Source organism: Nuphar pumila, chromosome 8, assembly GCF_984573655.1.
Source record: "Nuphar pumila chromosome 8, dmNupPumi1.hap1.1, whole genome shotgun sequence".
NCBI lineage: Eukaryota > Viridiplantae > Streptophyta > Magnoliopsida > Nymphaeales > Nymphaeaceae > Nuphar > Nuphar pumila.
Window position 1 is genome coordinate 126807313 of NC_143256.1, and position 26426 is coordinate 126833738.

The following is a 26426-nucleotide window of genomic DNA, read 5'->3' on the forward strand; positions in this document are numbered from 1 at the left end:
AAAAAATGTATGGCAATCAAGCTCTTTGATTTTAAATGAAATTGAGCTAATTTTCATACTCAGACCACTTTTCTATAATTTCATAAAAGTCAGAGGAAAGATTTGCAAGAATAATCCCTCAAAAATAGAAACTAAAAGGAAAGGATGTTTTCTGCAAAAAATAGAAAAACTAACCCTATTTTAGAAAAAAATATGAAACCGAGTCCTTTTGTGGAATTACCAGTAAAAAGAGGACTATTGAAGTAATTGAGGGACACAGAGATAATAATCAAAAAAGGTAAAGAGCTAAACATAATTTACCATAAAGGGATATGAAAGTAAATTAAACTAAAATCAGGGGTATTAATGTAAATGATCTGACAAGGATACAACCAGAACTTCCAAAAAATACTGGGGGCAAAAAAGCATTTTAACCAAGGAACCATTATATAAATCAACCTTATTTTTAAAACAGCAAAAGCTTCTCGATGAAGTTTCTGTGTTTGTTTTTTCTTTTGTTTTCAGTCGGCGAGTTCCCTGTCCGTTTGTTCGCCGGACAGAGAGAGAAACTGGCGATGGCGTGTGAGCTTCCCAGAGGTCGTTGGAGCAGCCTTGCCACTCTTGCAGCGGTGAGAAAAAAAGATTTTGAACCGTTTTCGCTCATTCGCCAGAAGCAGCGTCGGACAGAGAGAAAACCTTCGGCCATACGCCGAGAAAAAAAAAGAAAAGGGCAGATCTGTGTGTTTTATCACTTGTTTTTTTTTTTTGATGTTGTGATTGTCGGTGAGAAGACGTTGATCACCTTCGGCTCATTCACTGGAAACAAAATCAATGAAGGTACTTGGGCGTTGTAGCAGCCTAGAGGACACCGGAGCGGTGTCGCCGATGTAGCAGTGGAGAGAGAAAAATGGTAATCCCCTTTCCTCTTTTTTGTTCTTTTTATTTTTTTTCGACAAAAAGAAAACCCATTGGTAGATCTCTGAAAAAAATGGTAATATGCCTTTTTTCAAATCGCTCGATGCCGGTGACCTTTTAAATGAAACAGAGGTCGCTAGCGACCCTTTGATGAAAAAAAAAAAATCTTCCCCTTTTGATGTTTTTTTTTTTTACTTTCTGAGGTTGCCCGATGTCGGCGACCTTTTCAGTTTTTTTTTTTTTGAGGTCGCCTGCTACAGACAACCTTTCAAAAAAAAAAGTGACCACCCCCCCCCCCCCTTTTTTCAAAAACTGCCAGAAGCTTCTCGATGAAGCTTTTGGTTGGCTAAAACAACTTATGCAGATCCCAAACGGGATCTTTTTTTTTTAGATGGCCTGATACCGACGATGGAGACACCGACCTCTCCTGCTTTATTACAAAGGTCGGGAAAAGTTTTTTTTGTTTTAAGAAAATAGGATAAAATAAAAACTTGTTCTCCTTTTTTTTTTTGAGATCGCCTGAGATCCTACGAAATCTGATGCAGACCCCAGATGGAATCTATTTTTTTTTTGTTTTTTTTATTTTGTATTATTATTTTATTTGAAAACAATAGAAGCTTCTCTGTGAAGCTTCTGGTTGATTCCTTCCAATTGAGGTTGATTGAGACCCTAAAAAACGGATGCAGATCCTGAATGGGATCTGTTTTTTTTTTTTACTTTACAAAAACAACATAGATCTTTCCTTGAGAGATTTGCCCGATATCAAAACAAAAATAATAAGATCTTTGACCTCTCTTTTTTTAATCTGATTGTCCCGATGATGGTGATTCAAAGTCGATCTTGCGTACACCATCGAAGCTGGCACACCACCGAAGCTGGCTCTAATACCATTGTCGGATCGGTATGAAGGAGAAAATAGGGGATTGAGATCGGTTTATGTAAACGGCCTGCTTCAAAGGGGTTTTCTACTCACGCTTTAAAATGTACCTGGTGAGTAATCCCTCCTCCTATATATAAAGAAGGTTGCTGAGAGTTTAGCTCTCTTTGGGTAGCCGTTTACCCAGCAACGATATACTATTTCACTTGGAGCTTATTCAGCCAGAATGAGAAGATCATTCTGGATAAGGCCCTGATCCAGAGCAGTCTCAACCATCAAAGGGAGAGTGGGCCCTCCTCTCTCTTTAATGGGTGAAAAGTCTCTGTGAAACATGGCCACAGTTACTAACATTGCTCTTAATTAGTTAGTAAATTTAATCTGATTAATAAGGTATAAGATGATTCGGATATCGGATGGTTATATTAAGAATAAGAAAGAATTGATAGTGAGTAAGAATGCTTTGGTGGGCATGCAATATTGTCATTCTTAACGTAGGTTGAGTGAATTTTCAAACAGATGTGCCTGCACGATATCCATATTTTCAGTGATTGTAAGAAGCAACAATTTGGCAGTAACAAATAACAATGCATATAGGAGTGTCAATGGGTCGGGTTCGATTCGGACCCAAGAATCTGACTCAGACCTGATTTGAGATGCTAGTACTGGGTCTGGATCCAAGTCCAATTGAGTGCACCATAATAAAATCCATACCTGGATCCCATAAGGATTACATGAACCAGACCAACATACCCAGTAAATTTATATTTTTTATCCTTTTCACATTAAAAAGTTTTGAATCTTAGTTGGACGGGCCCAGGTCTTGTATGAAAGATCACAAACCATACCCGGATCCATATATTAATCAGACCATTCAGGTCCAACCCGAATTCTATTTGAACCTTCTTATTTATTATCAAACCCTGACCCCATAGTGTTTGGTACGGGTCGGGTCCAGGTCATACCATTGGCACCCCTAAATGCATAGACTTTCATAGATGATTTCCATTATGTCCTTTTGTGATATTGTATATGTCAACCTTCTAGATTTCAAGCCTTTACCTTCACATAATCATCCAAGTATATGTAGGCTTTTCCAAAAGGCATATACTTTGGTAATGCAAAAGGACTAATTGTTAAGAGGGTGCCGTATAAGATGTGGACAAGTAGGAAAGCAAACACCAACACTCTACAAGTTTGGTATAGTGGTGCACCACACCAAACTTTATGCCACAAAACTAGGAATCACATACTCGTTGAGTGATGCATAAAATACAAGGTTTATTGTATATTAAAACGCACTAAATGATTGTTTAATGAAATTCCAACAACCATGAACAAAGTGGTATATTAAAACTCACTATATGCAGTTTTAGGCTTGTGGGGTAGGCTAACTTGAAGAGTCAAGTAGGACAAGGCAGACTGGGTCAATCCTGGGCTATAAGCATGGTTGGTTCACCACTGACTTGTCCTATCAAATAGGGTACAAAATGGATTGGTCAAATTGGGTTCAGACTCGATTATGCATAGCTAGTGAAAGAGCTGTCCGTGTTGTTGGAATGTAAATGTATCGGGTCTATCTATTTCATTTGGCCAGGCCTAGAGTATGGATCCAAGCAAATAGAATCCAAACCTAAAGATTGGGTCCCATACAAGGTCAGAGTACTGGGGCAGGGCCCGATCCATACTCAACCCAAGTTGTACATAACTACCAAATTCAAACACTCAACTTTGTAAGAAGGGACCAACGGGGCTCCGCTTGTCTGGCAGGAGCAGTTAGTGCACGTCACCTTGTGTTTGGACGTTGCAAGTTTGAATCCCAATGGTATAGTTGTATAACTGGTAGAGGTCTGGATTACCCTGGTCCATTTAGTACTGGGTCCAGTATCTTCTCCTTTTATACCCATTATTCTACCTTTTGGATAGTGGGAAAGTGAGCGTGGAAAACCCAATCAAAGTGGATCCACTGGGTTGGTAAAAGCTTGCCAACCATAGACTCACATTGTCTCAACAACAATTGAAAAAGATTGACAAAGCTCAACCCGATATGGGTTGGTCAACCCAAATTTAATAGAAACCCAATGCACACAGTGGTGGTGGTGGTGGTGGTGGTGATAGCGGTGTCTTATCCACAAGCTCCACTACAAAAATAAATATTTGCAGTTCACCAGAATCCATAAGAATGGATCCTAAAAAGTCGCACATCAAGTGTTCGACATTGATATAACCTATCCAATTTTGACAATGAGATTATTGGCTGTTCGCAGACTAGGCGTGTTGGGAAAGGAGTTTATTTCAAAAAGAATAATTTGCCAAGTTATGGACAATTTTAGCATTCAATTTATAGTGCAATCTCCAATATGATCTTTAAAAATTTATTAATCATTTTTTTCATCTTTTCCTCCAAATTTCGAACTCCCGTTCCTGTAAGTTGAACTAATTTGTTGTCACTTGCAGATGATGTTAGCCTTGTATATCAATACATATTAATGATAAATTAAAAAATGAGAAATAAAAATTTCAAAATCAAGGGTTTGGCGTAGTGGGATGGGGCCTAGCAACTAGGTATGTGATCTAGGTTCAAATCGCATGGCGTCACCTCGTGTGCAAGCCCAAACATGGCCACTCCTTCAGCGCAAGCTGCAGGCAAAGCCAGCACGGCTAGGTCTCCCATCACGGCTAGGTCTCCCATCATAGGCGTGGTTTCTCCATGAAAATATAAAAAAAATACCTAAGTTTTAAAAATTTTAACTCTTGAGATATAATTAAGATCAAGAATAGATGCTAATTGTTAGAAGAAAAGACTGCACGTCTTTCGAAATCCAAAACTTCATCATGGTTGGAGATAACTTGAACATCATCATTGTAAATGATCCTACTTTACGGCAAAAATGATGTGTTTCTGAAAATGCCCTACAATCTACCAAATGCTTTGATTGGACAATCTCACAAGTTCTCAAATTTTTTTACCAATTTTACCCTTCACATGTGCGAATTTTTTATTTTTCACGTCAAGATACTAAAATAATATACTGATGAAACTCGTCAACAAAATTGCATTGAAGGTAAGGATGACGGTGGACCTGGGGAAAATGGGGGGCCCGCCCTGCCTCGCTCCGTTTGGATCAAAGATAGACGACTTGAAATAGAAAATAGATCGGGGATGGAGGTTAAAATCAAAACCTGTGCGAGAATGAAGGTGGGTATGGAGGGCAATATTTTGAGACAGGGAAAGGGTGGAGACCTTGTCTCCCACCCCGGTCCATTGTCATCCCTAATCGGAGGTTGCAATATTACAAAAAAAATTGCAAATTTTCAAACAATTTGTGAAACTCATAATGAGTTTTACGCAATTACGAGCGAAAATCATAAAATTTGCAAAAGTCTAATAATTATGAAATTGTGAGCGAGTATCGCATGAAGTATTGTGAAAGTTGGATATTAAAAAATTTCTTATTCGAATCCCACCAATATTGCGAAGTTATTTTTTTGTTGCGAAAAATTATCTCACATAAATGATTTTTCGTTTTCCAACCCCTTTTTTTTGCAACACCTAGCATTCTTGTGGTATCCAACCGGTGGTCCCCCAGTCCTTCTAACGACCTTCTTCTTCATTTATTAACATTTGTTGAGCTTCTCTGATCTCTATGTTCTCTTCATTTATTAACAATTTTTTTAGAAACCATCGTGGTGGTTGCTCATGCAGTCAGCAGGGTCCTGTGTCAAGCTGAGGGCGCAGGATCAAATCCCACTGGTGCATGGGAGTTGCTTTTGCTTTATCATGGTTGGGGCACATAAGGCTGGGTGGTTGTATCCTCGCAGGGAGGCAGGCCGATTAAGTGAACTGGTTCTTAGTGAAGATTCTTCATTATAAAAAAAGACATTTTTTGGTAGAAATAATTATTGGCATGCCTAGCCTCAGTATATGTGCTGTCAGCCTCTATGTACATACCTAACCTCGTGATGATAAAGGTTTGGACTTTGGATTCAGGCTGTGCTAGAAATATTAAAGCCAGTCTGCATCTGCCCTAGAAAACAGATCTTACAGACCCAAACCACTAAGCTTATAAGATGTACATTGGTGGGCCCAATAATTTTTATCAGGCAGTTGTGGGGTTCTATTTAGAGTGCTAAACAGAGATTAGAAGTGTTCTCCCATTTTTGTAGCTACCAGTTAAGGGCAAATAAGTAATAATAATGATAGGGTGCTCCCGGAGCACCTACTCCCACCTAATACAAGTTTCAAATTTTCAAAATTTGTATATGTTTTTCATTGATCAGACCCTATAGATATGATCTACAATCATTATTTAGTGATAAACAAGTTTTAGATCATGTGATTATGGCATACATGTAGTTTTTTAAGATCTTCAAAAATCAAAGGTTTATAATGTACCAGAATTTCATGACTTAAAAAAACTAGTTTTGTCCAAAAAACATGATCCAAACATAATTTCTATCAAATAAGCTGTTTTAAGTACATCTATAAGGTCTGATTGAGAAAATGCAACCTACAACTATGATTTTTAGTAGATTGGAGTATGTGCTCCTGGAGCACTGGAGCATTACTCAAAATTCCAGTGAGTAAAAGTAATAAGGGCTGCCAAGGAGCAATTTTTTATTAAGTGGGGTGTTTTGAAACATAAGGCAGCTAAACATAAATTCACCATACATTAGGCACCTATATGCAAATTGCTCTAATTTTTATATTTTGGAGCCTCGCAAAGAAGATGAATATCACAAACCATGAACGGTCAACTGAATACCTCCAAAGAAAATAATATAGATGTCTTAATAAGGGAATGAAGAATACATCAAATATATAAATACATCGCCTTGCAAGCCAAGGGCTCCTTAGTTCAAACATTTTAAGGGATGACCTTACACAGTCCTATATATCTAAAGGGAACAAGCACATGAACTCATGAAGAGATGACCTTCCTCTGACCATATCAGAGAGTGTAATAGACCTCCAGAATATACTAACAGTTTCCAATGCAACCATGGAGCATAGGGAGCGAAGAAACTATTTTGCTATCTACATCCCTTCATCAGGTAGGAAGTGGGACTGGATAACTTCAATCGACAACCACCATATGATGCACCTGTTTCTCTAGCGTTATTTGTTCTGCGTGCTGGTGACACACAACCACTGAAGTCCAACACTCGCCGCTCTGATAGGAACGGCTGCAAGATAAGCAACAAAAATAACCAAAAAGTGATCACCCAGTTCTCTTCATTGGCATGTGCAGAATTCAACTGAAAAAACCCTTGGTTAAGATGCAGCAACTGCAATCAATCAGTTTGGTTTCCCATTCTAAGATTTTTAAGAGAAGTCACCAAGCCGGCCTGAATATACAAAACTACACCAAAATTGATATTAAAGGATATCCTATATGCAGAGTTGATTTCACTAGGATAATTTCAACAGTACATGTAACATTTCATGTTATGCATGGAAAGGAAAAGATCATAGACCTTCCACAAGGATGGGAATGTGGTTTTAGGTGACCTTACCATGGTACCGGATGGTAAAGGAATAAGGTTTTCCAGCTCATTGTCAGAAAATGGAATGTCCTCCTTCGAACAATTCTGGCCACTGGTTTGCTCTGATTTCACTGGAGAAGATGCCATTTCTGGTTTTCCACTTGCCAGGATCTCTTCTGCTTCAACTAATGCTTCTGCTGCCTGTTCACTCATCTGTTGCATTAGTCCAAGCGCATCATAGGTTCTATCTCCTGGACTCAAGAAGTACCCCATCTCCTGGATTAAATGCACAGTGAGAAGAGATTTTAAGCACTACAAAAAGCCAATGGTTAAGTTCCTAACATTCAAAAGGTGGAAGTATAAGAGAAACAAATCCCCAGATCCTGAATAACATCAAATTTAGAATGGTACCAGTTAAAATAATTGTCAAGGAATAAGATTGTCAAAGCGGGCAGATATTATTTGGTGATAGTCGGTCAACAGAGAAAATGCAACTGGCTCTTTTCTTCTCTTAATTTTAGAAGGTAAGCTGAAGTTCACAAATGAAATGATAACCATACATACATACATACATAGGTATTTTTCATCCTCATGAGAACTGAAGCAAAAACTACACCCCAGAGAGCAAAGTGACATGTAAAGTAAAATGCATTCCCTATAAAAGATTCCAACTGATGAATGGAGATTACTCAATATCGAGCTCATGGTTACAAGAAATGAAGGGAAGGAAAAGCAAGGATATGAGAGAGAGCTTGAAAATGTTCATTTAATTGCTCTATTCACAGTACATAACTAGTTCGCTTTCTTGATAGCACAAGGTGATGAAAGTGTCAACAGAAAAAACGGACAGCAAAAATGCCACTATACTTATCCAAACGATAACAAACCAATACAATTGATACAAGTAATGCTCACGAGTCACAGTGCATAATCAAATTGGTTTCCCACAAATAACAAGCACTTCCAGAAGATGAAGTATCAAAGATTTGTATAAGAATGTAGTACATAGATAAGTACCTCCAGTGTTACGTCAGTCTCAAGCCTTTGGCCTAAGAACATTGAGCTTATAAACCAAGGAGACTTCCAAGCTGAAGGAGAATCGAGACCTCTCTTATAACCAGGAGTGCCATCAAAACTGCCAAAAGATAAGCGTCTTTTCAATAAAAATATTGAATACATGGATTACTTCCTAAGCTATTGTGGAAAAAACTAACATGGAGCCAACAGTACCTCCAATACAGCTGTAAAAAGAATTTTTACACTTTAAAATGTTCATTATGTTAAAGAATACCCCAAAAACTATCATGAGAATCAAAACCAGATACTTGTACCAACCAACATTCCACATGACGAAGCAACAATGACATGACTCTGAGGAATAAGTGCAACCACTATAGTGACCACTAGAATATAGTTACCAAAAGCATATCTCTAATGGACAAACCAAAAGACAGAGAGAAGATTTGACTGTATGATACAGAGTTACCAGTCGAGGAAGTGGGAGCGGGAAGCGATACGGGAAGCAAGGCACTTTCAAAAATTTAGGAAGTGGGGAAGTGTGGGACCACTTAGAAGAAAATTATGAACCGTCTCGGAAGCGACCTAGGAAGTGAACCGGAAACGAGGGAGAAGCTAAAAAAAAATGAAAAAAATGGGGAAGCAAGGGGGAAGCGCGCTTCCCATAAAAAGGGGGATGCTTCCCCGCGCGTTTCAGAAGCGCGGCGTTTCGCGCTTCCGAAGTGCGCTTCCCCATATGCCTAGGCGTTTCCGGTAACTTTAGTATGATATGATAAATGGTCCCACGGCATCTCTGGAGCTTAAAACTAAATTTGAACGTAACAGAAGGATGCAGAGTCGCAGACAGCCTTTCTTACAATATGTATTTCTCTTCTTACACACTCAGAGCCAAGTAAAGGGAATAATTTTGAAGACCACATAGGATCACAGTCTATGTAGCACGGACTCTTCTAACAGGGCACCGCACCCTCGTCGCACCCGCACCCATGTGGGTGCAACACTTGGACACTGCTTCCTTTGTGTCATTTTTGTGCAAAAGTAGATTCAGTTAACCCTAACCAGATCCAGTTTTACCTATATTACATATATAAATACATAAATGCACACACATACACGTAGTGTTAACTTAAAAATGTTAAAAATTATATATATATATATATATATATACACACACACACACCCTCCCTGCACCCCCGCACTCAAGTTTTTTTAAAGTGCCGCATCCGTACCCGTATCTGCACCCGCACCTATGTGACATAGATCACAGTCCAACACCAGAATCGTAATCCTTGTGCTTGTGTGTGAAATGTGGATTCTAGGGCAATTTACTGTCAATCTTCCAAGCCATGTGGAAGGGTATTCCACAAGAACTGGAAAAACTTTACAAAAATGATTTGATTTGTGATCTTTCTTTTTCTTTATATCGCCTGCAAAAAGTTTTTTTCAGATATTGCAAACTTGTAATTGAAAGATATAATGCTAAAAGATATGCTCTTGTTTATTAAATTGGTTTGTAAAATCCAGGGTATCATTGGAATTGCCTTCATCTCCATTACTGCAACAATAAGAGAAGACAGCACCACCAGGACTGCCATTACTGTTCCCCAATCAAGGTATCACTAGAACCATTTTCATCTCCATTAGTGCAATAACAAGAGAAGACAGCAAGAGGACTGAATTCACTGGAACCATTTTCATCTCACAAAGAGTGTCATCACACGCACACACACTGAAGACATTAAAAGTATGGCTAATCAATCAACTGCTAAAATGCAGATAATACATGTAACTTCTCAGTCATAATAGGTGCTCACATACAAGCAGAAAGCATTAATATCCAACAACTTGCTGGCACAAAGTAAACAAGAAAAATAGCCATAAAAAGGGTATCCACATGCAGACAAAGATGGAGAGTTTAAGCAGTAGCAGAATCACTCACATGCTCAGGCTTGCAATGTCAGGATGGTTACATTCCCTTCTCCTATCAGCAGAATGTTTTGAATTTGATGAGGTAATATTTCTAGATGGACAATCAAATTGTCCATCAGAACCATCTGACACTTTCTCTGATCTACTAAATTGTGCTTTTGGCGATTTAGACACAGAATTAAAGGATTTGGTCAGAGGATATCCACCTCCAGAAGGTGACGATAATTGCAAGTCATTCAGGTTGTGTTCCACAAGAACTCCAGACAGCTGCATTTAAAGAAAATAGTCCCATCAATATTTTAAAGAAAAACTTTAAAAAACTCAAAGGTTAAGAAAGATGATAAATTTACAAGAGATAATCAAGTCATAGAGATAAAGTTGAAACAAAGTTATCCTGAAAAACAAGTACAATAATGAACATTTCATCAACTAGTCCTTGAATAGAAAATGCTTCATTAGGAATTTCCCACAGATTTTTCAGAAATGTTATGGGATTCCATGATGAATGCCCAAAATCTATCTAAAAATTAAATAGACAGGTAAAGCTAAAATAATCCAACATAATATACCAATGTTTTAAAAAACGTTGGTGTTTAGCATCACAAAAAATGACCTTGAAGTGCTAAGGATATTTAAAATACAGTGATTTTAGGCTCTGTTTAGGAGCCGGTGTTGGGGAGGAGATGAGAGGGGTGATGGGAGTGGAGAAGAAAATAGGTGATGAGGCTGGAGTTGTTAAAGACATCCTTGTGAGAATATAGTTAAAACTGGCCCATCTCCACTCTCAACACCATTCTAGTTTCTCAAACCGGGGTTCCCAAACACCAGTAGGGTAGGTAGTATTAATTAAACCCTAATTAAATTCCATCTTCCCTCCCATCTTGGGCTCCCCCTTATTGGAGCTAAAATTGGTGATCAAATAACCCCATAATCCGAAAGTACTGTTGGTGCCAGTAAGTGAACACACGTACACATTTAAAAGGAAAAAGCATGAAACGCAAAGAAGGTAGATGCATATAACAACTTGTTCCAGGGATAAAAAGGCATAATACGACTATAGGATGGAACTAGTTTATAAGAGAAAAAAACGACTTAGACCTACTAATTAAATTTTCTACTGGTAGCTTACCTCATTATGTACATCCTTAGACACAGGCCTTATCTCATCTTGTAAACCACAGAGTCGTTCATCAAGAAAACTGCCTCTAAGAACACTTGGGCTATCTTCTCTGTCAGCAGATACCTTGACCATGTTGGACTCTGTAAGTTTTGAGATTACTGCTTTCTTTTTACGGCAATAAGGTGGGGACAGGAATGATCCTTCAATTGAAGAAAGAGAAGACATACAATTCTCCTTTTCATCTGAAAGTGAATCCCTACAGTAATTTTCATCTCTACGTAACGGTGAGGTACAAACTGAGTCATTAATCGTTTCTCTTCCTAATATTTCATGCTCTTTCAAAGGGGTTGATAGTTCTCGCTGTCGTTTTTTCAAGATAGAAGGTGGACATATAAAGCTTTTAGCAGCATTCCTGAGTAGAATGTCAGAGCTCCTGTCATGAGAAGGTGAATCCCATAATTTATATGGTGAACAGTTAACAGAAATCATCATCTGTCGAATCCCAAGTGGGCTATAAGCCTGTTGCAGGTCGCTGCCAGATGGGATGAGATCACAGTTCACAAATGGAATTTCCAAGCGAGGAGGTTCATAAAAGAGAGAACCCTTTTCTTCAATTTTCACCTGTGAAGCAGAGGTGGCATTAAAGTCAGAACTGGTATGTGGCTTGCCCACCTGGACAAGCTCTGGAACAGATAACTTTTCATTTTGCTCAACAGTTGTACAATCCTTAGACTGATTACTGTCATAACTAACATTTCTCATGCCACTAAAACATACAGGACCATCACATACCGAGACAGCACCATCTTGAAGTTTGTTGAAACTGTTGTGGCCAGCACTCGAACAATTATTATATATAATATCAGGGCTACCTAAATCATAAGGAATTGATGGAAAACCAGATGACACATTTTGTCCACAAGAGCTCACTAGCCCATCACATGTAGATGAGTTATAGTTGTGTAAACATGAAGTTAAGATATTCTCAGCATCAGAAGTTTTGAAGACAAATTGGTTTACAAATGAAGTCATGCAACCAAGCATAGTGACACTTTCAGGTCCTTCCATGTGACTGCTTGAAAAAAAACTCTCTGCCTCAGAAAACTCACTTTTAATATGATCTGGTAAACTGGAGACTTTGTTTTCCTGTTTATCAGAACCCACAAACATGCCACAAAATGATGTACCTGTGTTACATCCACTAGAACATCCCAATTCATTTCTGTAGGCATCATCAATGCAGGGTACCCAATCACATGAGACCTTATATGGATCAGGTGAGATCTGAACAGCATCCAAGAAAGCAGTTTCAAGAAACTCTTCAGAATTCAAGTTGTAAGCCTCATTGACAAAATCTACAGAGTTCTGCTGCAATTTTTTTTTGCTGATAGTAGCATTCACAGCCAATTCACTGGAAGACCTATCAGATACAGTGCATGCAGATGCTCCCTGTGAAAATCCATGGGACACCTCAAAATCTTTATGTGAAACAGTATCCTGCACTTCCTTTAGGATTCTTTTTCCTTCCACTTTAATATTGTTCGTTCCTCCCTTTGCAAATTGGACTGATGCTGCATTTTTAGACCCCTGTAGATCAGAGGGATAGCCTTCGGCAGATGTTGATGACTGACTACACTCTGACAACTCATTGACAGCAACCTCATCATGGGAACTCTCCAATCCTGAATCCTGCTGGTTGACAACAGAAGTTGATGGAATGCACTTCTCCACAGATTCTGTGATAGGCAGACCATGGAACTGATTAAGTAAACCTGATGATAAGTATGAATCAAGCTTCTTTTTCAGAGAACTGTTCCAATGATTCTTTATTGCATTGTCTGTCCTGAAAATGATAAAAGCACAACAACAATTCAGTGGTTGCTTCATCAAGAATAAATAACAAAAAGCATCAAAGCAATACATCTGTTAAGTATAGGTTATCAGATGAAAAGCAGAAAGAGTAGCATCTCCTTTAAGAATCAAACGATCAAAGCTAACAAACTGGACAGCCTTGACATGACATAGGTGTTAAATTCTTGGATGTAAGTACATAAGCTCCTTGGATTCTTCAGCAGTGATCATTAGGAATATATATATATATAGCATTAAAACCCATATCTTCACCAAGCTGAATCTGAATATCTTGAAGAACTCAAGAACTATATAAACATCCTAGTCTTACCTTACTGGAAATATGCAGACAACAATTTATAATAACATGAAAACAAGAAAAGGATCACTAATTTCTGGTTCCCAAAGACGTAAATGAGAAGTTTGACATGACAATTGGCTTGCAAACACTTGCATAAATCTCACAAATTTGCTATACATGGCAATTATTTAGAATGAAATATTAAAAAAAAACATGTGGGCATCTATTTCCTTTATTATTTCAAAATGAACATCAATTCAACAAAAAATAAATTTTAAAAGATTAAAATGGCTGAAAACGGCTATCTCAAGATCTCATGGCCAACCTCCCAGGTAAAAATTTGGCTAACTCAGCCCATTTGTTCCCATAAATTTGATGAGCTCGAATAAGTGCCAGTTCTTCTTCTTCAGTCCACGGTTCCCTGTTTATAGCTGGATTCAGGTGATTATGCCATCTGCAAGATCAGCTTCCTATGTCAATACATGCTTAAAAATTCCATGGTCCAAAGAAATGTGGAAAAGAATAATGAGAAGATGGTTCTCACTCATAAATATATGCATAGGTGACTCTTAAATAGACATAAAATGAAGAAAAACCCAAATAAGAACACAGAAAGAGATCTCAGTAAAATCAGAATATTGAAAATAGCATTCTTAAATATCAGAAATTTTGATCATAATGGTAAAACAAAACTTAATAAAAAAAACATGTATAACATAACATATAACCAAGAAGAAAGAAAAATTTATCAATCGAGCTAAACTATTTCAATGTTTAAGAAACAAAAAAGTTTGAAGTCTTTCTTAAGTGGTCAATTCAAGCTTTCCACACACTTGGACCCAACCAAGTCTTAGTGGGGAAGCCATTGTGGATGCCTCCGATAAATTAAGTTTGCTTAGTTTCTCCCTTTTTCTTTCTTCACCTTTCCTTCTTCATGAAACAGAATATTGTCAGGTGCTTAGTTGTCAAAGGCGGCGCGCCACCTAGGTGTCCTAGGTGCAGCCCCACTGCCTGGGCGACTAGGTTTGGGTGGCGGGGCCCTATATTACCGCCTAGGCTTTTTTTAAAAATTTTTTTGAAGACATATCATTTGCGGTGAGGCCCTATATTACTGCCTAGGCTTTTTTTAAATATTTTTTTTGAAGACATATCATTTTTTTTCTTCTTCGAGGAGGAGAAGAAGAAGAAGGAGAAGACATGTTATTTGTCCATTGCTTGTATTATATCTATTGTTGAGAAGAAGAAGGAGAAGACATGTTATTTGTCCATTGCTTGTATTATATCTATTGTTGAGAAGAAGAAGAAGAAGAAGACATTATTTGTTTATTGCTTATATTACATCTATTGTAGTTGTTAATTTTTTTGTAGACATGATTTTATTTTTTGTGTATTGTTCTTCACATTGTTAGTTGTATAATTTGTATTGGTTGTTTGTTCAATTGTTAATTTATTCTTAATTTGTTTGAACAAGTTAAGGTTATTTAATATAATTGCTTTACAGTGTTCAACAACATATTATTTGTCTATTGCTTATTGTTGATTGATTTTATGCTGTATACATGTTTCTTATTATGTTTTTTTAATTTTTTTTATTTGGGGTACCGCTTAGGCTTCGCCTAGCGCCTATTACAACTAAGGTCAGCTGTGCCACAGGTCAAGGGCAACTCTGACATTATTCACCTAATGTAATCATGTGTTTTGGTGAACAAGATTTTAAGTGAACTCCACTAAGTAGGCCTACATTGGAAGTAATGTTCAATCCAGTATGCCAAATCATATGAAACTTCCAGTCAAGGCTGACCAATCTGACTTTTGGAGGCATATCCATCTATTTCTATAGTGAAAGTGTGGTAACAATCACTATCTCAGTGAATGAAACAGCGGTAAGTTATTGCCAAAGAAAAAGATATGGAGCAGGTGCATGACACAGAGAATAAGATCATGCTACTACTGCCTTTCTGCCAAATCTTAGACGTTCATCCCCATGTACTTGGACACTCATGGCAAACAAAAGAGTAAAGCTAGAGATGGGAAGCTTACTGGAAGAAGTGAGCAAGAAAGTAGAAAAGCTAGAGATGAGAAACTTACCGGAAAATGTGAGCAAGAAACTAAGGGATCAGAGCTCTTTCAGACTACAAAAGAAGCTTAAGACATGCTTGAAGTTTGAACAAAGAACCACGAAAACCATTATCGTCACTCATTATAGGTATCAATTATCAAATATGACAATCGTGTAAAAATAAATAGTGCACATGTTCTGAAATGCACCACATGGAAAACTAGATTAAAAAGAATGAATAAGTTAGGCTGAGAAACAGAGTGACTAGAGTCTTTTTAGAAACAAAAAAAAAAGTGCTTAAGCATTTCCTTGGAAAAAGATATAATTGAAGATTAGGAAAGAAAGAAGCAAGAATATTATCCACATTCCACGTCAATATCATATATAACAAACCCAAAGATAAATGGCTCCCATAAAGAAGGTGAGAAAAATATAAAGGTGACAAAAATTATAGGTTATGATATGTATAGCGTGTATGCGGGGCAGAAAATGAATCAAGGATAACACGCAATATGAGCTACAAAGACTTGCAATAAAAGAATTCAAGGTGGATTATCTTTTACCTCTCACGACATTGTTTACCAATACGTCCAGGCAATGCCTGTGCAATGGTTGACCACTTTTTTGCCCCGTACTTATTAACAAGCTCTATGATCATGTCATCCTCCTATTTAAGATATGATGAATACATTTAGCACAAAATGCAACAAGATTCATATTAAATAGGCCACTACGTGGGTAAAAAATGTGAATGAAGAAAATTAAATCATCAAATCTAATGATAATGTCAGGGTAGTCATGATACCTGTTTTGACCATGGCCCTTTCACAAGTTCAGGATTCAAAACTTTCTGCCACCTATGCAAGCACTGAACATCAGTCCGATCCTTGAAAAAATCAGCTGTTTAGAAGCAAGAAAAGAGCTGTAAGTAGCAAGAAAAATTTCCTCAATTTGAAGGGGAAGAGGGGGTAATTTATGGCAACTCAGATCATGTCAAGGAACATCTCTTATGTTATTGATTACAGATCAAACAAACATGCAGAAGTAACTTCCAAAAGCAAAGGGGATAAAGACAAATCGTGTTCTTTTCAGAAAGACACAAGACATATAGAAGTAAAACCGTAAGACAATTGATTAAATATCAATACTACAACATGTAGGTACCCCTTTGGCATTTGCCACATCAACCACATAACTCTGAACTCATTAAGAGAGACAAACCACTGATGAATAAGATGTAATCTTTTATGGAAGAAATTCAAGAAAATGATTGTATAGGGGTGCCTATGAGTGGAAAGGGAATATGAAGCATTTGTTCATCAACAGCTGTTCCTGATGAATAGGCAGCGGACAAAGTTGATCCAACTACTAAATGAAAACGCCAGCTCAAAAACAAAATGATAAAAAAACTGAATTAATTTATGCCATTTCAACATCAAAATACTTCAAACAGTCTGGCCATAAGATAGGAAAAGTACTATTATTACTACTCTACTAACTACTACCGCCGCTGCTACTACTACTACTACTACTACTAACTAAAGAAATCAATAGATAACATGCAGATGAATAATTGGCCAGAAACAGGCACTTCATCAAATGATAAAATAAAATGAAGAAGATAAAAACTTACTACGGCTGTACCTATTCTTTTCCAGTTTTTTCCTTTAAAGACTTGAACAGCTTTCCTCAATATTTCATCCTGCAAATATTGTGAACCACTTTAAACTTCGTGTGCACACACACACACATTAAAGAGTGGCAAACCCTCTGAAATTTTGAAAACATAAAACAACTGAAAAGTACTCAAGTATAGTGTTTGCATCTGTGTATTAAAAGTAGAGATGCAAATGGATCAGAGGACCAAACTGGATCCTATTCATGTAGCCAGATAATCCATATCCATGTCCAGGTCTTTCAGAACAAACAGTGTGGATTTAATCGGATCTAGGTACGAATCAGACAAATATGTAGGTTCAAAAGTCAAAACCCAGGTCAGAAATGGGTCTGACTCGACCCATTTTATTTATTGGTAATAATATGATGCTCCCGGAGTACCTACTCCCACATAATAGAAGCTTTAGATTTTCATATTTCTTAAAATCTTTTTGTTGATCAGACCCTATAGATATGATATATAAGCATTATTTAGTAGAAAACAAGTTTTGGATCATATGATTATAACATACATGCATGTTTTTCAAGACCGTTAAAAATCAATGACTCACAATGTATCAAAAATTCATGACTTAAAAAATCTTATTTTTATGTCCCAAAAACATGATCCAAAGAATAATTCCTATCAAATAAACTATGTTGAGTACATCCATAAGGTTTGATTGAGAAGATACAACCTACAACCATGATTTCTAATATGTGGGAGTAGGTACTCCCGGAGCACCCAAGCACTACTCTTTATTTATTTGGCATGAAAATTGACATACTTTGTCATTTTTCTGCAGATCCAGTATCAAAGGGTGTCAAATCATGTCCAGATTTGGAATGCTACCATGTGTTCCAGGTGAGATTCAAACCCAGAACCAGACCCATACATTGGAAGTCAGATCCTGCATTGGGTCAACCCTGAGTAGACCCATATCTGACCCATTTGCAACCCTAATTAAGAAGTATGCCGAGAGAATAACTATGGAACTAAGGACAAACATTAGTCGTTTACCAGTACTGACATATGAAATTTCAAATGTTACAAGCACTATAGAATGCAAATTCATTAAAAGATATATTCTACATGCAAAATGCTCTCTGTTGACTTCTCTAAATCTTGAGGAAGAGAACCAAAATTATGGATCTCCTTGGTATCTCTTGTGAATATTGTTATAAGAGTAAAATGCATGTTGATTGTTGATCAAACAATTTTTCCCTAAGATGACTCATCAACAATATTCTGGTTCCTTTAATTTAGTTGGAAACACTAGAGTGCTATTTCACAGAAAACTACCAATTAATTAAAAAATATCTTCCTTGAGTTAATTTTATTTTTTTGACATAACCTTCCCGGGCATTTAATTATCTTATACAAAAATGTTCTAAGGTGAAATTCAGTGGCCCCACCTAAAATGTCTGAAGTGAACAAACTCAATAAAAAGTTATGGTTCCTCAAAACTCCCATTATTAGAAAAGACCCCTAGGATTAGGCTACTTAGTTTTTAACCTTTTTTCCTCGGATAGTTCAGACTGAGGTCCACATTGTCCTAAGACCTTTTCTTAGGAAAAGCCAAACCACTCAAGCAGCCACTACTGGTGCCAACGAATCCAAGGCACCATGCTATCATAAGATTTTTTGAGTGAATTTGTTGATATATAGCGGAACTCATGGACATAATCTACACATTTCCGGATCTATACACACATACAAGTTACAGGGTTCAAAACGTCTGACCCACTAAGTCAAAAATGCTGATTGATCATGCATAATTTTATGTATAGTTTTTATATGTTTACATGCATGATTACGTGTGAAAATGCTTAAAAAAGCTTGTTTGTTAGAAGTTTTAGTGATTTCAATCGAATTGTAAATTGAGCAAATGAGAGTCCTCTTTGAGTCTTTTAGAAAAATTAAATAAGTTTTTAGAAAATACTTTTTGAAAAATGAGTCTTTTGAAATTTTTGAAAATTCTATGAACTCTTTTAGAAATTTTTTCTAAAAACAGGTTCAACCCTAATAATGCGTTATAAATCACAGCATTGAGAGAGAGGGGAGCATTTTTCCCTCTTGAGATCCATGCCTCCCCCATCTCTCTCTCCTCTACCTCTTCTCTCCTCTCTTCCTTATCCAACTGGCTTCCTCCCCTTTTCTTCTCCCTTCTCTTTTATCTTTTTGTATTCTTGCTCTCATCGTCCTCGGTTTCTCGTATCCCCATCAGCGGAGAGTGTGGCACACGTGTGATCGCTATGGAAAACCGTTCTTCTTCTCAACCCGTCCGTCGGAGGAGAGCCGTTCGGTAAGTCTCTTCTCCCCTGCTTCTTTATTCTTACGCACGTAGTTCAGATTTCAATTTCGTTAAATACATTGAGTCTATATTAGTATTGCATAATGCATAGCATGATTCATTGTTCGTTAGGTGCATATAGAAAGAATCTTATTTGATTGTTATTTTGTTTGGCATATACAACAACAACAACAACTACGCCTTCATCCCAAAACAATTGGGGTCAGCGATATGAACCAAAAAAGAAATTCATTTTGGGTCTTCCACATGAATCCTTTTCCTCCAATCATTTCTATCCAACGCCATGTCCTCGGTGAGGTTCAAAGCATTCATATCCTTTCCTATCATCTCCATCCAAGTCTTCCTAGGCCTACCCCGACCTCTTTTAACTAATATATTTTCCCATTTCTCCAACCTTCTAACTGGAGCATCATTAGGCCTTCGCCGAATATGTCCAAACCACCGTAAACGATTCTCTCGCATCTTATTTTCAATGGGTGCAACACCTACCTTCTTACGTATCTCTTCGTTCCGAATCTTATCTTTTATTGTATTTCCACACATCCATCTAAGCATCCGCATCTCAGCTACACTCATTTTTTGAATATGATGTCTCTTGGCAGCCCAACATTCCGTACCATATAGTAAAGCGGGTCTAATAGTCGTCCTATAAAACTTTCCCTTCAACCGCAATGGCATTTTACGATCGCACAGCACTCCAGTAGCACTTTTCCATTTCATCCACCCAACCTTTATCCTATGATTTACATCTCCATCAATTTCTCCATACTTTTGAATGATGGATCCCAAATATTTGAAATAATCATTCACCGGTATATCTTGCTCACCAAGCTTCACTACACTCCCATCACTACTTCGTTGCTTACTAAACCGACATTCCATATATTCAGTCTTACTCTTACTCAACTTAAAACCTCTAGCTTCCAATGTCTGTCTCCATAATTCTAACTTAGCATTAACCCCAGCTCTAGACTCATCAATCAAAACAATATCATCAGCAAACAACATACACCACGGTACATTTTCTTGAATTGATCTCGTAAGCTCATCCATCACTATCGCAAATAGGAAAGGGCTTAAAGCAGATCCTTGATGTAACCCAACCGTTATCGGAAAATTGTTTGGCATATAGTTATTCTAAATTTTGTTTGGCATATAGATTATCATGACTCTTGCTTAGGTTCTGCATTCAGATTAGTATTATGTTTAGCGTGTCATACAGTTAGTTTTCTGTTTTGTTTTCGTTAAAAAGAAAGAAAAATATATATATTTACAATCTTGCATACTGCTATTTAGGAGTTGTTCTGGGTCGGCCTGTTACGTTGAGTTGATCGAATCCCAATCAATCTAGATCAGTGTGTTTCTGTCGAACTCAGCCTACACTGTGTAGCAAGCACACTGATCCAATCTTTAATCCACTGATCAGATCACGATGTCACAATATTTTTTTTACTTGGCTGAGTTGCTGAGTATCATCAGGCCCAATATGATCGGGCCTGATAGATTGATCTTATTGACAGACGTGAGCTGTCTGATCAGCGGATCACGCCCCGATCTGTGCAAGTTTTCGATTGATCCACCATACAACAGATCAGGATAGTGTGCGCTCGGCTGCCAGCACTGACGATATCAGATTTGTTAAAATATAGTTTCATGACCGTGACCAAAGTGCTGACAGGCTAACGTGATTAGTCGGACACGCTGCTGAATCTGATCACACACCCTGGTGTGATCAAAGTGAGCTGCAATCATTGTTCTGTCAGTTCAACCCATTCCGATCAGATCAGCAGACTGCAAGTAATAAGCAGATCGCGCGCAAGCTGGAACAACATTTTACGCTGATGACGTTTTGAGATATCAACGTCAATCACGCATCCTGGCTTGATTGATGTTGATACTAATCTTTTCAGCAAGCGTACTCTTATTCATTTAGTTTATTTTATATTGTATCATCTAGTTTAAGCAGTCATTGTAGTTAGCTTGATTCCAAGTTTGTTTTTTGTTTAGTTAATTCAATAGTCCATAGTTGATTAGCTAGATTATGCCAAGTGATTAGGTAGTTTTAGTTGATTGTGATCTTTGTGTAACTAACCTTCGTTAGTAGAAAATTGTTCCCTTTTGTCGTCTTTGTCTTGTATTTTCTTTTTGTGTGTTGCAGGAGGGGCTCAGTTTTGAAAGAGAAAAGCACAATAGTGAGAGAGTCGTGCACACATTACGAGAAGAAGGCTAGAGCACTTAGAAAAGAAGCCCTGCAGATTTTTACTTTTCTTTATTTTTATTTTCATTTTTTGGGGGCCAGATTGCCATTTAATTAATTGGATTGTAATAAGGCCTTTTTATTCTTTGAGCCCTTTGCAGAGGGTAACTCTTGTAATTAGTTAATTAGTTAATCATTCTTTTTATTTCCTTGAAAGGCAATAAAGTTCGTCTTGTGTGGGGTACAAAAGTGATTAAACTCGTTCCCTGAGTTCGACCCGGACTTCACCACTAGTGTGAGTCGGTTTTTACAATTTGACGCATGGTTTACACGGACACTTTTATTGAAAATTATCTTTTAAAAATACTTGATTGAAAAAGTTGCATCATTGTTATAAATTCTTATTGAAAGAGGGTGTTGCAGCAACCAGAATAAATTGGTATTACTTGGTCAAGCTAATACAGAATTTAAAATACATGATGCAAGAACCATGACATTAACTTCCATTCGGGTCAATGGGCCACTACAATACCATCGCAATGGTTGAGAGCCTATAGCATAGCTCATGCATTACAATACTTCAAAGACTTGAACTACCACTGCAATTCATCAAAATAAATTTGCACTTGTCAAAAGAAAGGAATAGTACAAGCAACATCAAGTAATCATTCGCATTATATGGAGTCAAGATTCCAGTTCATAAACATAATCAATGATCTAGAACTACTAGTTCAACTACCATAAAATACATCTAATGTATCAAGAGAAATCCTATCCAAATACAGCAAGCCATTTCATTCTGGCCAACATAAACAGAGGATGAATATATTGACATAGTTAGATCTTACCTCCTCAGGTGTCCAGCCACCCTTCGTTGATCGCCTGGTAGGTCCACTGGTTCTCCTATAAAAGTATCAAGTTGTGTGTTAATGAAGAGATATTGCATATATAATCCAAGAACATCATCTTATCATATTATGATAGCATTGGTTTAGCCAAATTCCTTCAATCAAGAGAGTTCTCTCTCCGGTCTTCAAAGAAACCACAACTATTATCTTCCATTAATCATAAAACATATTTTGTCAATTAAAATGCATAAATCAACTGACACATTGATACAAGCAGAATTTAATTGGTGAACTATCATTATGAATATCAGTTTTGAATCACAAAACCAAACTTCATGATCAAGGACTAAGTTAGCTGTTCATTCTCTGGCACACGAACAAAAGAACACAGTGCTCATTACCATTTATCAGCAATGGAGCGATACAGAATTTAAACCTTCGGTTATTCAAATTGAACAATTAATAAAATGATTGATGGGCGTACATGTTTGGTCCTGGTTAGGATAGGCAAAAGAGTGAAGCCCAAGAAACTGTTACAATTTCTAGCCAAATAAGTAATCAAGAGCAGCTCAAGATTGTAATCCATAAAAACTCTGTAGTCCTGCCCAATGACTGAGAGAGTAGGCTAAGGCCTGGACCTGTCTTGATTACAGGCATACATGTGCATATTAGTTCCCAAAGCATTCAATGGACAACATGGATGCAAGGGAATCTTTAAGCACTGCAACACAGGCATAGTGTATGCACCAAGATTTTCCTTAACATAGAGAAAATTAAAAGGACTTTAAGGATTTAAAAAAGGAAAAGAGGTTCTGCAAAAAGTGATGAAGTGATATTGGAATATGTGGCTACATGATCAGAAGTACATCGCAATAGTGGTTACTTTTAACTCTAAAAGGTCAACGGAGGCTCTCCAACTCTTGTGTTTAACATTGTAACAAGCCTGCAAAAGTGGAAGAGGATATCACATATTCATGAAGCTAAGGACATGAATCCAAGCAGCAATACCAAATGGCAATTATTCAACACTCAACAGAAATGCTCTTATTAGCCCCTTTCTTCAATAAGCTTATTGGCCCCTCTATTGTAAGTTAAGTTCAACATCAGAGAAAAAAGAGATGTCAGGTTACACGCAGACATCCAAGATTCTCTAGTGTAGGGATTGTCAAGTAACTAGAAAGCATAATAACTTTTTTGTACATAAATTATGAATATTTAGTCTCAGATTCAGTAACTTCTTGTTTATATTCCAAAAAAATCTTAATTGACAATTTCCTATCTGAAATTATCCAAGATATCACATCCAATTTTAAGTCTAACAGTTTGTTTGACTTATGCCCCTTCTTGTACCTTCAACAAAAGGTCTATACATTTGTTTGTCTTCCCATCTGCTACTTTTGCGCCCAAAGATGTGCTTCAAAAAAACTTACCCACAACAAGATCGGTTAATTCTCTCTACATTTTCCCCATGCCCCTGAACTATTTGTGTTGTCCCTCCTGTCATAAGCTCCATCTCTTTGGGAAATCATCCTCGTCTAAGAAACATTTACTTCTCCTTAAGAATTTTGCCCCAAAAATGATGTCCATCCTATCATGCCTTCTGACAATATTTTGTGAAACCTCAGGTGGAACCGTGGAAGTCTATAGAGTAGTTCAAATCAAAAGAACCTACATTTATCACAGATTCATGAGCGCATATTGCAGATATTGAACTGAGCAACTAGGATGCTAGGATTTTGGAATGATCCAAAACTACAGAAACCTATTACATAATTTCCCAAATGAGACCTCACACATTCAATTTAGCAATCATAAGCAAGTCAATTCAACTAGATAATCAGGAAATACCACTAGCAATTGTTTAAATGGTCAGAGATAATGTTTTTACAAGCAAAACAGTGTCATGGAATGGAATTACTTTTAGCAAAACCAACAAAGAACAGATTGAACAATATTCTGTAACTAAGCTGAGCATGACAATAATATGGTAAAAACTCCGCTATCAAAATTGACACCAGAATCTTCTTCAAAAAGACACACACACACAGATTTAAAACCGCTATCTACTGAACAGGGAAATAGTTTTACGAAACTACCCAACCGAAGGCCGAAGATTCTGAGCAGGAGCAACGCTCCCATCTGAAATAGCCGCAGCACTAACTGGTGTGCTGCTGCCATGAACATCAATGGATCCTCTCATCTTATTACCACCCATTATTTGTCATAGAGCTGCAAGAATTACTCATTAGAAAAGCACACTTGTAGCTAAAATTCAGCCTTGATATAAAGGAAGCAACACATCTTAAAGATCAAGGTTAAAATAAATGTGAAAAGAATTACAACACACAAGGAACGAACAAATTAGCAAAAAGAGGACCAGGAAATCAAACGGGAACACATTTCTATGTACATTCACCAGATAAAAATCCATACTCATGCAATAATTTAACCCACACCTGAAACTGACAACTAGCATGCATGTATTTGCATCAAACAAAGAGAACAGAAAAAATTGAACCCATGTCCTGTATGCGTAGACTTTACTACTGCGATTAGCAATCAAGGGAAACCCTAAGGTGGTGTATGGATCTAAGTAACAAATATCGCTAATATTTATCAAAATATAGTGATTTGAAAGAGATATTTTCATACACTGCCATAATCCCGAAATTACACAATATCACTGGTGTTGAAATTGTCACCATATCAGCCTGATACTTACACAGTAAAAACCAGTTTTGACTTCCTTATATGGTTGTATTTTTCTTCATATTCTTCATATAACATTATGTTCGTTAGCATTTTATCTTTTCCGATATTTTCTGGAGATTTTCCAAAGATAAAATGTAATTAATCACGAGATTTTCTCTCGCAAGGGAAAATCTTGATACTGAGGATTGTAGCATTGGTTTGGATGCATCCACTTACCCAGAAAATTGCTGCAGTTTGGGACATGATAGTATGGATCATAATGCCATCAGTTATCTCACGAATCAAAATGCAATAATCCAACATGAACTCCGGAAAAGAAAGCATCCCCAATCGGTAAAAATTACAATTTAGAAGAAGAAAAGGTTGACGACAACTCACCTCCCGGACTCGAAAATTACCGAAACCGCAGAAAATGTGCGCAGGTATTGCGTCTCAACACGGAAACATTCGCATAACATAGCGATGACGAATTCTCCGAGCATACGAGGAAGCCCTAATCAAATCGGCCACCAAAAAACAAGGAAAAAAGAAAACGAATTGAGAACCAGAGAACTCATCCACCGTCATTGATCCGGAATCCTAAATTCCGTCAGAAAAACGAATCCGAAACCAAATACAAACAGAACAAACGAAGAGGTAGCAGAATAAAAAAAAAACATTTTTTTGTCAGAAACGAAGAAAAGAATCGGAAATTGGTACCATAGATGCTCCAATTGCAAACCCAAAACCATAAATTCTCCTCCTCTTCTTCTTCGAGAGCGATCTCGTCTATTTTGATCAGACAGTGTAGGTTCGACGCAGAGGAGATAAGCGGTCGTCCTAAAATGAACGCTCGGCCGCCCTTCCTCCATATTTTGAATCTGAAAACGTTTACCTACGGACTGCTGCCGGTTGCTCGATTTTTTAACCGGTCAAGCCGGTCAGTTTGACTCTTTGCGTGGCAAGCGGGTCGGATCATAGTGTATTCGAATTAGAATCCGTACATTATGCAATAGATCCGAATTGGAAATAGAAGAGTTGCATCGGAACCTAATTTGACCTGATCATCCTGGACAGGACAAAAAAGGACAAATATAGTCTTGTCAACCTGCAGGGTATGACCTGATTTTGGACCGAATAAGATCCCATAGAACCCAGGTTCATTACTAAAGAAATTAGTGCAATTA

At 37.4% G+C, this 26426-nt stretch overlaps 1 protein-coding gene across 4 annotated transcripts; it reads right to left on the reverse strand.

The window, feature by feature from the left end:
* Nucleotides 1-6542: 6542 nt before the first annotated feature.
* LOC149830684 (transcription factor MYB3R-1-like) lies at nt 6543-26082 on the reverse strand. Of its 4 annotated transcripts, XM_090016700.1 has the most exons (14): nt 25960-26074; nt 25639-25753; nt 24645-24777; nt 22549-22603; nt 17177-17234; nt 16338-16432; nt 16096-16199; nt 13799-13927; nt 12114-13164; nt 11331-11942; nt 10212-10468; nt 8273-8390; nt 7286-7531; nt 6543-6955 (listed from the first exon to the last, which is right to left on the reverse strand). In XM_090016700.1, the coding sequence occupies exons 3-14, from the start codon at nt 24761-24763 to the stop codon at nt 6803-6805; spliced, it is 2997 nt and encodes a 998-aa protein (XP_089872826.1). In that variant the 5' UTR covers nt 24764-24777; nt 25639-25753; nt 25960-26074; the 3' UTR covers nt 6543-6802. The 4 variants fall into 4 exon arrangements, with proteins under 4 accessions (XP_089872826.1, XP_089872825.1, XP_089872824.1 ...); XM_090016699.1 differs by lacking the exon at nt 24645-24777 and adding an exon at nt 23979-24216 and having other exon boundaries at nt 11331-13164; nt 25960-26082; XM_090016698.1 differs by having other exon boundaries at nt 11331-13164.
* Between the last annotated feature and the right edge of the window lie 344 nt (nt 26083-26426).